The 14,890-nt window shown below is 53.0% G+C and overlaps 1 protein-coding gene across 1 annotated transcript in view; it reads right to left on the bottom strand.

Annotated features, from left to right (window-relative positions):
- The window catches only part of LOC146863573 (E3 ubiquitin-protein ligase TRIM39-like), a 137,987-nt gene that overhangs the window by 114,034 nt on the left and 9,063 nt on the right, over positions 1-14,890 (bottom strand). The window contains exon 2 of the mRNA XM_085640882.1: positions 10,671-10,703. Within this exon, the coding sequence (XP_085497008.1) occupies positions 10,671-10,703 (33 nt within the window). The remainder of the gene's footprint in view (positions 1-10,670; positions 10,704-14,890) is intronic.

Below are 14,890 nucleotides of genomic sequence, written 5' to 3'. Positions count from 1 at the left end.
TACCTTTTCTAACATTGGTGGCCAGCGGCGCGATCCGAATCAACGCGTAATCGTACAGAGAGTAGCTCACCCCACGACAAAGCACGATGTCGAGCAAAGATAGCAGCTCCACCGAGAAGTTCCAAATGGAGAAATTAGAAGAATACAACCACCGCGAACTGAGACAATTTTGCATAGAACTTGGCATTGCTACCACCGGCCTCAGTACCAAGGATGATCTAAAGCGCGCTCTTGAGTCATAGACAGAAACGGGGGTCGCAGGACCCTCCGACCAAAACAGCATCACACCAGAGGGGAACGCCACGGCTTCCGAGGAGCAGGGAACGGGCCTCTCGCAGGAGGAGATACGAGAAAGAGACAGAGTCAGATTACACGAATTAGAGATGGCACGACTCAAGATGGATGGGGAACTCAAGTTAGCTGAACAGAAACTCAACCTCGAGCATATGCGGCTTCGAGAGGAACGAGAGGAAAAGCAGAGACAGAGAGAGCTGGAAGAGAAAAAAATAACGCTCGAGCACGAGCGCCAACTGGCGGAAATAGAACTGCGCAAACAGAATAAGGAACTGGGGGTGCCTGAGCGACCACACACCCCGGGGCCAATTGAGAAAAAAGTTCACATCCCCAAGGATGTGGTCCGCGAGTATGTCCGAGAAGACGACATACAACAGTGGTTTAAAGCCTATGAGATCGCAATGACCTCCCACCGGATCGACCGGAGTGATTGGGGAGCCGGACTTTGGGGGAGATTTATCAACGAGGGTCGCGATGCCCTGCTACAGCTCCCCGATCACCAAATGTCGTCCTACGACCACATGAAGGCTGCCCTCCTCAACCGCTACGGCCTCACGCCCGAGATGTACCGCCAGAGGTTCAGAGATTGCACCCGGATCCCAGGTACAACTTGGGTAGAGTACGTGAACTATTTCAGCCGGGCCTTCGAGGGTTGGATAAAGGGAAGTCAGGTCACCACCTACGAACAACTCTTCAACCTTATGGTATGGGAGCACCTGTCAAACAACTGTTTCGTCGAGCTCAGGCAGCACCTACTCGACAGTAAGCTGACTGACCCCCGGCAGCTCGCCGCAGAAGCTGACCGATGGGAAAGCACCCGAGTGGGCCGGAGGGGGCCACACAAACAGAACAGAAACAACCAAGGCCAGCACCGTCCTCGGGGAGGAGGAGGGGGCCAGGGGCGAGGGAGAGACGCCTTGCCCGCAACACCCGTGGCCAGCACCCCGGCTCCGGCCGGCCGGGGCAACCCCCCGTTGCGGCCTGGGTACCGAGCCAACGTCACGTGCCACCGGTGCCAGCGACTAGGCCACTACGCCAATGATCCGAACTGCCCGCTAAACCAAACACCCAAGCCCCGCCAGGTAGCTGCCGCTGCCCTAGGGGAAGAGCAATCATCGGAGGGACCCGAAGAGTATGAGCCGGCCCAGCAAGGGTGGGAACCGGCCGCCATGGTCCTGGCATGCTTAGGGGGAAGAGACATGGTTCCGCGGGCCCCCCTACCCGCCAACACCAGAAAATACGGTCAGTGGGTGACCATTAATGGACAGAGAGCCGAGGCCTTGCGTGACACCGGCGCCAGCGTGACGGCCGTCCGCTGTCACCTGGTGAAGCCCGAGCAGATCCTACCGAACATTCTCTGCCCCGTCCGCTCGGCGGACAACTCTGAGAGCATGTGTAAGATGGCCTGCGTCCCGTTTGAATGGGGAGGGGTCTCCGGCCTACTGAAGGTGACGGTCCGGGACGATGCCCCCGTGGACTGCCTCCTGGGGAATGACCTCGAGAGTTCCCCGTGGGCCACCGTCAAGAGAAGAGAGCACTTGGGGATGCTGGACCTCCCGGACTGGGCCTGCATAACCACCCGATCCATGGCCGCCCGGACCGCCCCCCGATCAGAGGACACCTGGGCCAGGACAAAACGTACAGTCGCCTGGTGACCCACTTTTTTTGGCCGAAAATGAGGAATGACGTCCTGAACCACTGCCGATCTTGCCCCACATGCCAAGCCAGCGGGAAGAGTGGCCGGAAGCTGAAGGCCCCTCTACAACCCTTCCCGGTGGTCACCACCCCGTTCGAGAGGGTGGGGATAGACATTGTGGGACCTCTGGACCCCCGCACGGCACAAGGACACAGGTTCATCTTGGTACTAGTGGACCATGCCACCCGCTACCCCGAGGCGGTGCCCCTACGGACAGTGACCGCTCCGGTGGTTGGCCGGGCCCTGATGGGGATCTTCTCCCGGGTAGGCTTCCCCCGAGAAGTCGTCAGCGACCGGGGTACGAACTTCATATCCAAATACATGAAGTCCCTCTGGCAACAATGCGGGGTCACCTACAGATTCACGACCCCCTATCACCCCCAAGGGAACGGACTAGTGGAGCGTTTTAACCGCACTCTCAAAGGGATGATTGGGGGATTGGAAGAGCCTCTCCGTCGCCAGTGGGATGTACTGCTCCCGTGCCTCCTCTTCGCCTACCGGGAAGTTCCCCAGAAGTCCCTCGGTTTTAGCCCCTTCGAACTCCTATACGGGCACCCTGTGCGGGGGCCCCTCAGCCTAGTCAAGGAAGGTTGGGAGATGGCCCCCCTAACGACCCCTCCAGACGTCTTCAAATACATCCTGGCCTTACGAAACCAGACCCGGCGCTTCAGGGAGATGGCCAAGGCGAACCTCGAGGCCAGCCAGGAGGACATGAAGAGATGGTATGATCACAATGCCTCCTCCGTTGAATTCGAGCCTGGGCAGCAAGTATGGGTGATGTCCCCCACCGAACCATGTGCCCTGCAAGATAAGTGGACGGGGCCCTTCAAAGTGGTCGAGCGCAAAAGCCCCGTCACTTACCTCATCGACATGGGGTCCTCCCGGAACCCCCTTCGGGTCCTCCACACCAACCGGCTCAAACCACACTTTGTGCGCTCCGAACTGAGCCTCTTGATGGCTACAGACAGTGGCACAGAAGAAGACTCCGAGCCCCTCCCGGATCTCCTGAAAACTCAGGAGAAGGACGGCTCCGTGGACGGGGTCCGGCTCTCTGACGCCCTCACTTCGGAGCAACGCCAGGACTGCCGGGACCTCCTGCTGCAGTTCGCTGCCCTGTTCTCCCTCACCCCCGGGGTCACCCCCTGGTGTTTGCACGACGTAGACACCGGGGACAGTCCCCCTGTCCGGCACCGGGCCTACCGCGTACCAGATCGGGTACGGGCCTGCATACAAGAGGAAGTGGCCAAGATGCTCACGATCGGGGTCATCGAGCCCTCGGACAGTCCCTGGGCCAGTCCGGTTGTACTGGTTCCCAAAGCCGCTGCCCCCGGCACCGCACCTGAACTGAGATTCTGCGTCGACTACCGGGGTTTGAACGCTGTCACCCGGGCCGACGCTCATCCCATCCCCCGGGCAGACGAGCTGATCGACCGGCTGGGGGCCGCCCGCTACCTTAGTACCTTCGACCTAACGGCGGGCTACTGGCAGATCGGCCTCACACCCAGGGCTCAGGAACGGTCAGCCTTCTCTACCCCCGATGGCCACTATCAATTTAAGGTCATGCCCTTTGGCATGAAGAATGCCCCCGCCACATTCCAACGCCTTGTGAACCAGGTCTTGGCGGGGCTTGAAGAATTCAGCGCTGCCTACCTGGACGATATCGCTGTATACAGCCGCCACTGGTCCGACCACCTCCGTCACCTCCAAGAGGTCCTACGAGCCCTCCAGCGGGCCGGCCTCACCATTAAGGCCGGCAAGTGCCAGATTGGCCAAGGGTCTGTGACCTACCTTGGGCACCAAGTGGGGAGTGGGCTGGTGGCCCCACTACAACTTAAGATTGCTGCCATCCAGTCCTGGCAGCCCCCCGTCACCCAGACCGAGGTCCGAGCCTTCTTGGGGCTCACCGGCTACTACCGGCGGTTCGTGAAGGACTACGGCAGCATCGCGGGGCCCCTCACGGGTCTCACATCCAAGAATCAACCGAAGCGGGTCAGCTGGACTCCTGATTGTCAAGCGGCCTTCGAGGAGCTGAAGGCCGCCCTGTGCACCGCCCCGGTGCTCCAGGCCCCCGATTACAGTCGGGAATTTGTGGTGCAAACCGACGCCTCCGCCCACGGCATCGGAGCCGTCCTCTCTCAGTTGAACCCCGAAGGTCATGACCAGCCGGTGGCCTTCATCAGTCGACGTCTCCTGGCCCGAGAACAGCGTTGGAGCACCATTGAGAGGGAGGCATTTGCAGTAGTGTGGGCCCTCAAAAAGCTCCGACCATATCTCTTCGGTGCCCACTTCCGGGTACAGACCGACCATCGACCCCTGCAATGGCTGATGCAGATGCGGGGGGAGAACCCAAAACTCTTGCGCTGGTCCATTTCCCTGCAGGGAATGGACTTCACCGTGGAGCACCGACCAGGCCAAGACCACGCCAACGCGGATGGCCTGTCCCGCTTTTTCCGCCTCGACGAAGAGAGTCCCCAAGGAGATGGGTGACTCTCCCCGCCTTCAGCTGGAGGGGACGCATGTTGGACAGGCCTCACAGGCGACTTGCTCCCTCCCCGCTCGACAGGGCCCGGACTCCGGCCCGTCTGGCATAACCCCGCGACAAGCACCTGTACTCCGTCTCCCGACGGACCCTTTGCCCTCGGACCCTTACTCATCACGGGGTCCAGCCCCACCGGCTTCCCCGGCCGGGTCAAGCCGCCATCTTGGGCCCTGCACCACGCGGCCGCCTGGCCTCCCCTCGACCCTAACCCCGGGCCTGGCCGGCCCCGACATCCCGGCACCACCATCCACCCAGGAGGTGAGCGGACCACTTGGCAGGTCAATGGGAGAACGAAGTGTCAAGAGCTCTTCCCCCGCCAGGTGCCGATCGCCTCCAGCTTCCCCAGGCGCTGGCTCCACCCCCTGCTGGGTGTCTGGACACCTTCATCCCGGGCCCTCCGACCTCCAAGTGCGAGGGTCCGGACATCAAAGGGCACCAGCCCTATAACTGAGGCAGCTCCGGAGCAGGAAGGCAGTTGTATCCTGGAGTCGAGAGACACCGAGTGAACTCAACCTTGACGGTCTACTGGCGCTGCCATAGCCCGCTCTTGTGAACCATCGTCCTGCCTGCTGGCGCTGCCGCGGCCTTCTGCAACATTCATCTTCCTGGGACATGCTGGCGCTGCCGCGGCCCGTTGTAACGACCATCCTCACCGGGACCTGCTGGCGCTGCCGCGGACCGTATATCTTCCTGGGACCTGCTGGCGCTGCCGCGGCCCGTTGTAACGACCATCCTCACCGGGACCTGCTGGCGCTGCCGCGGACCGTATATCTTCCGGGGACCTGCTGGCGCTGCCGCGGCCCGTTGTATCGACCATCCACACCGGGACCTGCTGGCGCTGCCGCGGCCCGTACCACCAAGCTCGAGGATTGTGAGCTCATCATCATCTCATCCGAACTACCTGATTGGTAAATAGACTGTCCCGCTACCCCCTTCCCTACCTTGCGAGACTATAATCGAGGGGACCCCTGAGTCCAGACCTCCTTGTATCATTCCACCGTACCTTAAATAAGTGCTTATAAAGAACACTGAACCTTATCCTTGTGTGGCATCTGTCTGTGGGGGGGAAGTTACTTATCTGTACGATCGCTGGAGACGGCTCTCCCCGGAGACCTCTCCTCCTGACCCCGGCCGACCCTCCCGGTCCGTCTACCTTTTCTAACATAATGTCTTTACAACAGACATTTACAGGAAACCAACGGACCGAAACAATACATTACATTATGCAAGTTTACATCAGGAATCACTAAAACGGCATTTACCTTATTCACAAATGTTACGGGTCAAACGAATTGTATCTGACCCACAAACATCAACTGTCAGATTAAATGAAATAAAGGAACGCTTTCAACAAAGAGGTTACCCCAAACAAGTGCTTGAAGACGCAGAAAAAAGAAGCTCACAAAAAAACAGACAACAACTATTATCAAAAACAACAACCACCAAAGAAAATCGCATCACGATGGTGTCTAAATTTTCCACGGCCAGCTCCATTGTAGAACGGATTATCAAACGCCATTGGTCAATGTTAACAATTGAACCGGATTTCAAAAATCTCTTTAAAGACACACCAATCTTCGCATATACCAGGAGTAAGAACTTGGGTGAAATCTTAAAACACAAGATGATTAAAGACACACAAACATACAAAGGAACTATTGCGTGCAAAAATTGCAACAATTGCCACAATATCATTCCTGGAACCAACATAACACACCCAAGAAAGGGTTATAACATTAAACTCAATGTCACAGCCACATGTGACATGATGAACGTGGTATATCTATTGAAATGCCCATGTGGCATAGTCTACGTGGGAAAAACAGAGAGAAAAACAAAAATCAGAATCAATGAACACAAATCAAACATCCGTACAAAGAACATCAAGTCAACAGTGGCTAACCATTTCACATTAAACAATCACCACATCAGTCAACTTAAAATCTTAATCCTTGAAGTGGTAACACCAAAAGAAGGTCGTGATCACAGAAAACATTTACTTCAACGCGAGAACTACTGGATCAAAAGATTGGACAGCATTCACCCGTTCGGGATGAATGAACGCATTGAACTGTCATGTTATTTATGATTTAATTGATGATTATTTTTTCTGGAGTATTTTCACATGGTCTAAATATGTTCCAATAGCCATTTCTAAGCAAAAACCCATTACAAAATGGCCACCTTGGTTTTACACACCCTGTCCCTTTTTTATTTTTGGATCAATCCACAGTCCTATTTTTATCTTTATTCACACCACGTCGATACTAACACCACGTGAAACGTTTATATAGCAACCAAAGATTGGTTAAGCGGCACACCAAACGATTGCAACCGGGAGAGGCACGAGCACTGACTTTATCCACACCGTGCTGATATTAACATCACTTGAAACGCTGGTACAGCAACTAAAATACCGGCCAAGCGGTACATCAAACGATCATAACCAAGAAAGGTACGAGCAATAATATCGTTTTATCTTTGTTTACCTTTGTAATTACTTTAGACTAAATCTTGTCGCAACACGCTTCACCCCGCTTGTCTCAATTTTTTCTAATGTTACACGAGCACAACCACTTTTTTCGAACTTCAGTTACGAATGCCCAAACGAGTCTTTTTCAATAACGATCACAAAAGTTCGACATTTTCACGTTACTAAACACCTTTAATCACTTGAAATTTTACTTTAAACCTCTAGTTTAAATTTTGTTTCCCGGCACGACTTTTGCTATTCAACCACGAACTTCAGTCACGAATGCTCAAATGCGTTTCTTGTCAATACCGATCACTAACGTTTATCACTGTCACGTTATCAAATACCTTCAACCGGAAAACTTCACTTTAAACCTGGCATAGAGCTTCACCACCAAAAATGACCACATGGGACAACGGTTTGAACAATTCAAGCTTTATTTTACATGCACACCTGTGCTTTACACACTGAGCAGTCACACCAGTGCTTTACACACTGAGCAGAGTTACATCTGTGCATTACACACTGCGCAGAGTCACATCTTTGCATTACACACTGCGCAGAGTCACATCTGTGGATTACACACTGTGCAGAGTCACACCTGTGCATTACATTCCATGCATTACGCAGGCCGCAGAGCTACACAGCTGTTCATTACACACTGTGCAGAATCACACCTGTGCTTTACACACTGCGCAATGTCACATCTGTGTATTACACACTGTGCAGAGTCACACCTGTGCATTACACACTGTGCAGTCACACCTGTGCATTACACACTGTACAGAGTCACACCTGTGCATTACACACTACACAAAGTCACATCTGTGCATTACACACTGTGCAGAGTCACACCTGGCAATTACATGCTGTGCAGTCACATCTGTGCATTACACACTGTGCAGAGTCACACCTGTGCTTTACACACTGCACAGAGTCACATCTATGCATTTCACACTGTGCCGAGTCACACCTGTGAATTACACACTGCGCAGAGTCACACCTGTGCATTACATACCATGCATTACGCAGGGGCAGTTACACCTGTGCATTACACACTGTGCAGAGTCACACCTGTACATTACATACTGTGCAGAGTCACACCTGTACATTACACACTGTGCAGAGTCACATCTGTACATTACACACTGCGCAAAGCCACATCTGTGCATTGCACACTGCACTGAATCACACCTATGCATTACATACAATGCATTATATACTGCACAGAGTAAACCCTGTGCATGACACACTCCACTGAGTCACACCTGTGCATTACACACTGTACAGTCACACCTGTGCATTACATACCATGTGTTACACACTGCACAGAGTAACACCTATGCATTACACACTGTGCATAGTCACACTGTGCATTACACACTGCGCAGTCACACCTGTGTATTACATACTGTGCAGAGTCACACTGTGCATTACGCACTGCACAGAGTTATGCCTGTGCATTACACACTGTGCATAGTCACATCTGTGCATTACACACTGTGCAGAGTCACACCTGTGCATTACATACCATGCAATGTGCAAGGCGCAGAGTTACACCTGCGCATTATACACTGAGCAGAGTCAAAACTGTGAATTACACACTATGCAGAGTCACACCTGTGCATTACACACTGCACAGAGTCACACCTGTGCATTACACACTGCGCAGAGTCACATCTGTGCATTACACACTGTGCAGAGTCACACCTGTGCATTACATATCATGCATTATGCAGGGCGCAGAGTTACATCTGTGCATTACACACTGTGCAGAGTCACGTCTGTGCACTACACACTGCACAGAGTCACATCTCTGCATTACACACTGTGCAGTCACACCTGTGCTTTACACACTGTGCAGAGTCACACCTGTGCTTTACACACTGTGCAGAGTCACACCTGTGATTTACACACTGTGCAGAGTCACACCTGTGCTTTACACAGTGTGCAGAGTCACACCTGTGCTTTACACACTCTGCAGAGTCACATCTGTGCATTACACACTCTGCAGAGTCACACCTGTGCTTTACACACTGCGAAGACACAGCTGTGCATTACATACCATGCATTATGTAGGGTGCAGAGTCACACCTGTGCATTACACACTGCACAGAGTCACGTCTGTGCATTACACACTGTGCAGAGTCACACCTGTGCATTACACACTGTGCAGAGTCACACTGTGCATTACACACTGCGCAGTCACACCTGTGTATTACATACTGTGCAGAGTCACACTGTGCATTATGCACTGCACAGAGTTATGCCTGTGCATAGTCACATCTGTGCATTACACACCGTGCAGAGTCACACCTGTGCATTACATACCATGCATTACGCAAGGCGCAGAGTTACACCTGCGCATTATACACTGAGCAGAGTCAAAACTGTGGATTACACACTATGCAGAGTCACACCTGTGCATTACACACTGCGCAGAGTCACACTTGTGCATTACACACTGCGCAGAGTCACATCTGTGCATTACACACTGTGCAGAGTCACACCTGTGCATTACATACCATGCATTATGCAGGGCGCAGAGTTACATGTGTGCATTACACACTGTGCAGAGTCACGTCTGTGCACTACACACTGCGCAGAATCACATCTGTGCATTACACACTGTGCAGAGTCACATCTGTGCATTACACACTCTGCAGAGTCACACCTGTGCTTAACACACTGCGCAGACACACCTGTGCATTACATACCATGCATTATGCAGGGCACAGAGTCACACCTGTGCATTACACACTGTGCAGAGTCACATCTGTGCATTACACACTGTGCAGAGTTACACCTGTGCATTACACACTGCGTAGTCACATCTGTGCATTACACACTGTGCAGAGTCACATCTGTGCATTACACACTGTTCAGAGTCACGTCTGTGGATTACACACTGTTCAGAGTCACACCTGTGCATTGCACACTGTGCAGTCACACCTGTGCATTACATACCATTCGTTACACACTGCACAGAATCACACCTATGCATTACACACTGTGCAGAGTCACACTGTGCATTACACACTGCACAGAATCACACCTGTGCATTACACACTGTTCAGAGTCACACCTGTGCATTACATACTGTGGAGAGTCACACTGTGCATTACACACTGCACAGAGTCACACCTGAGCATTACATACCTTGCATTACACAATGTGCAGAGTCACACCTGAACATTACACACTGTGCAGAGTTACGCCTGTGCATTACACACCACGCAGTCACACCTGTGTATTACATACTGTGCAGAGTCACACTGTGCATTACACACTGTGCAGTCACACCTGAGCATTACACACTGCGCAGTCACACCTGTGTATTACATACTGTGCAGAGTCACACTGTGCATTACACACTGTGCAGAGTCACACCTGAGCATTACACACTGCGATGTCACACCTGTGTATTACATACTGTGCAGAGTCACACTGTGCATTACACACTGTGCAGAGTCACGCTGTCCTTTACACACTGCGTAAAGTCACTGTGCATTACACACCGCAGTCACACTGTGCATTACACACTGCGCAGTCACACTGTGCATTACACACTGCGCAGTCACACTGTGCATTACACATTGCACAGTCACACGGTGCATTACGTACCATGCATTACACAGTTGTACTTTACACATAGAAAATAATCTTACCTGCAACCCCATCTTCGTCGGGAGAGTTGCCCCCTGTGGAGAAAGATGAGAGTCAGGTGTCAGTCACATGCACAGCTGGGAATCACATGCACAACACCCCCGCACCACAGAGGGCGAGGGTCAAGGATGCACAGTTCATGCACAGACCCGTGGGGCGGAGTCTGACGTTTATGAGCAATGTGAGCGCACATGTGATCAGTGCTGTGCCGTCATTGCATGTGTGCAAGTTATGAACATGTATAACTAGAACAAGAGCGGTGCAGTGAGCTCGGAGCAGGCCCAGTAGATGGCACACCCTCCCTGGGGTCTGCCCCTGTGGTCTGCCCCTGGGGTCTGCCCCTGGAACCTGCCAGCCATTGCAGCAACGCTTGAAATCAGCTCGGCTTCACTCTGCTTTTGAACTTTGCGCTGCATGAACACGTATATGAACCGTGACTATTCACAGCCCTTTGGCAAAGAACATTTGAATTGGGCCGGATTCGTGTGTCTTTGTGCGATCCTACAAACCACGGTGCAGATTTACAAGCCCCGTACGCCACTTTTGCGCCGCCGTTGCGTCACTTCAGTGACGCAGCGGCGGCGTAAAGCCAGCGCCATGCTGTGGGGTATTTACAACGTGACGCATCTAGGGAGATGCATCACGTTGTAAAGCCGTGCACCACATGAAACCTGCGTCAGGTTTCATGTGGGCGTTCCGGCGCAGGGGGGGGTCCGGCGCAGGAACGCCTCGGAAAATTGGCTGAGTGAAATCTACAAGATTTCACTCAGTCACCTTTCCGACCCCGCTGCGCCAAAACCTTACGCCTGCTGGTAGCAGGCGTAAGGTGTGACGCAGCAGAGCTAGTATAGGGCGCCCCCGAGAAGTGCTGGAGTTGCATTGCGCTTGCGACACAACTCCAGCACTGCATCACTTTTACGGCATCAGATGCGTCACGCATCTGTCTATTCTTGCGCCATGGTGCGCCGCATTGTAAATGTGGCGCATCCATGGTGGCGCAAGAGGTTTCTGCTGTGAAGCAAAATAACTGGCGCATCCCTGCTGATATGCACGGATGCTCCAGTTATTGTAAATCTGCCCCCATGGGGCTTATTTATGAGCCCTTGCGTCACTTTTTGTGACGCACCAGTGGCGTAAAAATAAGCCTTGTTGCACCATATTTACAAAGTGACGCATCTAAGCTGATGCCTTACTTTGTAAGCCCCTGCGCCACATTATACCTGCGACAGGTATAATGTATGCAGGGGGGGTTGTTCCAATGCAAGAAAGGGTCACAGAAGTGACGCAGTGAAATATATAAGATTTCCCTGCACCACTTCTAGGATGCAAATGCGTCAATATCTTACGCCTGCCTCATAGCAGGCGTAAGACTGACGCAGACACATTTAACATGGGACTTGCCCACGTGAAATGACCCATTGTTGAAGTTGCATCATTTTGCGCCTACAGATACGTCAGAAATACTGACGTATGTGTAACCACTTGCGACATGATGCGCCATACTGTAAATATGACGCATCATTGGTGGCGCAATGAAAAGTGACGCATCGCTGTTTTCTCGCAGCGATATGTCACTTTTCATAAATGATGCCCCACATCTTGCCCGATAAACACACAAGCCTGGATTGCATGGTGCAGTGTCACCAAAAGTAACGGAAGGAACTGATTGGAGAGTCGTTCCTAGCTGGTATTTAACCCTAAACTCAACGTAGCGTTATACGCTTCTTTGTGCTCCTTTGCATCAAGGGTGCGTCCCATGGGTCATAAGATTCCCCGGATGTGGACTCACAGCATTTTCTGCTAACGTTGGCACTCAAAGGTTTGCACCAGACATGTGTGCGTCCTCGTGGCAGGGGTAACGGTGAGGAGAAGCTTTCTTTTCTACTCAGTCTCGTATTCCGCCAGACATCGTGCAGTGTTTAAGCGCCGGACCCCGCAGACTGCAGCCGCGCCATAACTTAGTACCGCCCTTGCCCTATCACACAGCAGAGCACAGCACGACATTTAATACAGACATCGGGCAGATTTACTTTCTTATCACGTAGAGCCCTGCAGCAGCCGCAAATGCTGTGCTGCGCTATGTGCAAAGGAGAGAGGAGGAGAGCGCCTGTTAGAATCGGGGGTCTCTGGTTGGCGCAGGTCTACACTTGCGACAAGCAGGGACCCTCTCCTCTAAGTCAGGGCAAAGGATTACTCCCAGACAATAACCCCTGCTCACCCTCTAGGTAGTGTGGCGCGAGCAGTCAGGCTAAACTCTAGAGTACATGAGGTTAAGCATTTAGGGTGTACCACAACAATCACCAACCCACCACACAGAGACACCCGACTGTACTTATAAAAATAAAGCTTCATTATATAGGTTTCTTCAAGCAGGCTTTAGTTACAGTCTTCACTTGTAAATATGGGTCCAGTTACTTGGTTGCAATGCTTAAAGGTGCCACAGTTCTTCAAAGTGCACGATTTGGGTGCAATCTGCACCTTTTGTGGGCCCGTGCGCATCGAAGCGCCGTCCGTACGGGTCGTACCGCTGTTGGTACGTGCCGTACCGCTGTTAGTATGGGCCGTACACTCTTCGGGATGCTTCCCCCCTACGTCTCACGCTTCCCGCGTGAGCAGGCGGACGGGGACGCTGGCATACAGAGCAGTACGGGCCGTACAGGTGATAGTACGTGTCGTACCGGGGTGTACGCTCTTCAGGACGATCCCTTCCAGTGCTCACGCTTCCCGCTGGGATCAGCATACGGGGACGATAGTCCAAGACAGTACGGACCGTACAGTTGGCCCGCGAGGACGCGCCCCGCTCCGGGGGATGCAGCCGTACGCTGCAAGTACGCTGGGGGGTTCGAGGCACACAATACCTTCTTTCTTGATGGTGATTTCGGGCGGCCTCGGCAGTCGTAGGAGGGGCGTCCCACGTCGCGTTGCAGCCCCGCTTGGCAGAGGACAACGATGCTTGGTGGGGCGCCTCGGGACTTTACGGCTCGCCTCGAGGTTGGTGGAAGGAGGGGCGGCTCGGGGGCGAACACAGTGCGAGGCGCTGCGGCATCGTCCAGAAGCGGCGAACTTGGGTGTCGTCGGTCCTTGCGGTGGTCTCTACGGCTCGGGGGCCACAGAGGCTCATTGCTCAGATGGTCAGTTCTTCCTTACGGTGCGTGCTTCGACTCGAGGGGGCAGCAGCTTACTTTGTTCAGGCCAGGCGGGGCAGGCCGTCACGGTGCTCACAGCAGCACAGTCGGGCAGGAGTCACGTTGCTCGGCGGGATGGGGGCACACAGGTTCTCTGGAGTCAGCGATAAGGCAATTCGCCAGCGGCAGCTTCCTTTCTTCCAGGGAGGGGTAGCGCCCACTGTGCCTGGGGTGCAGTTCAGGGGGCAAGTTCACAAGCAAGCCCTTGGAGATTGTTCACAAAGCACAAGTGGAATATAAAGTCTTTCTCAGTCTTCTCCTCTCCTTCTTGCAGCAAGGCACCCACCACAGGCCAGTCTCTCAGGCTTAGAGACAGTACTCCTCCATGCAGCTTTCCCAGGTCCTTCTCTTCGGGCAGAGGTTCTTCTTGGCGAAACAGGATCTAATTTCTTCGGAGCAGGGCTCCTTCTTTTATACACAGTTTCTTTTGTTCTTTGTGGCCAGGGGGCCTGTGCCTGGCTCAGTCCGGTTTTGGAGCACTTTGTTGTGGTGACTCTGCTCTTTCCTTTCAGCAGCAGGGCAGAGACATCAGCCGCTCCACAGGGGGCGGAGCCAGCATTGTAGTGGCAGAGCACAGCCCTATTCAGAGTCAAGGTGTACTCCTCCCACCCATCCTGGTGTAATCTCTCTACCCACCACCTGCCAGCCAGCCTGTCTCCTGGAATTCCCCAGCCCTGCCCCTCACTGAAACTAGGCAGCACACACACACGCAGCAGAGGCAGACTGAAATGGTTAGGCAAGTAAATACTAACTTTCTAAAAGTAGTATTTACAAACACAGGATATTAAAATAAACTTTACTAAAAGAAGTATTTTATTATTCTTAGTCCAGGCATACTAAACTTGACTTTCTACCATGCTCTCTGAGTCCGCTGGGATTATAGAGTGTAATAATTCCAGCAGCCCACTCTGGCCTATGGAGAGCAGGCAGCCTTTCAATAGTGAAAAACGAAAATGGCTGTAATTCACTATTAGGACATGCCACACACATCAGGGCATGTCCTACCTTATGCCTACAATGCACCTTGCCCTTGGGCC

Source organism: Triturus cristatus, chromosome 2_1 (genome assembly GCF_964204655.1).
Source record: "Triturus cristatus chromosome 2_1, aTriCri1.1, whole genome shotgun sequence".
Taxonomy (NCBI): Eukaryota; Metazoa; Chordata; class Amphibia; order Caudata; family Salamandridae; genus Triturus; species Triturus cristatus.
This window is presented reverse-complemented; position numbering and strand designations above follow the sequence as displayed.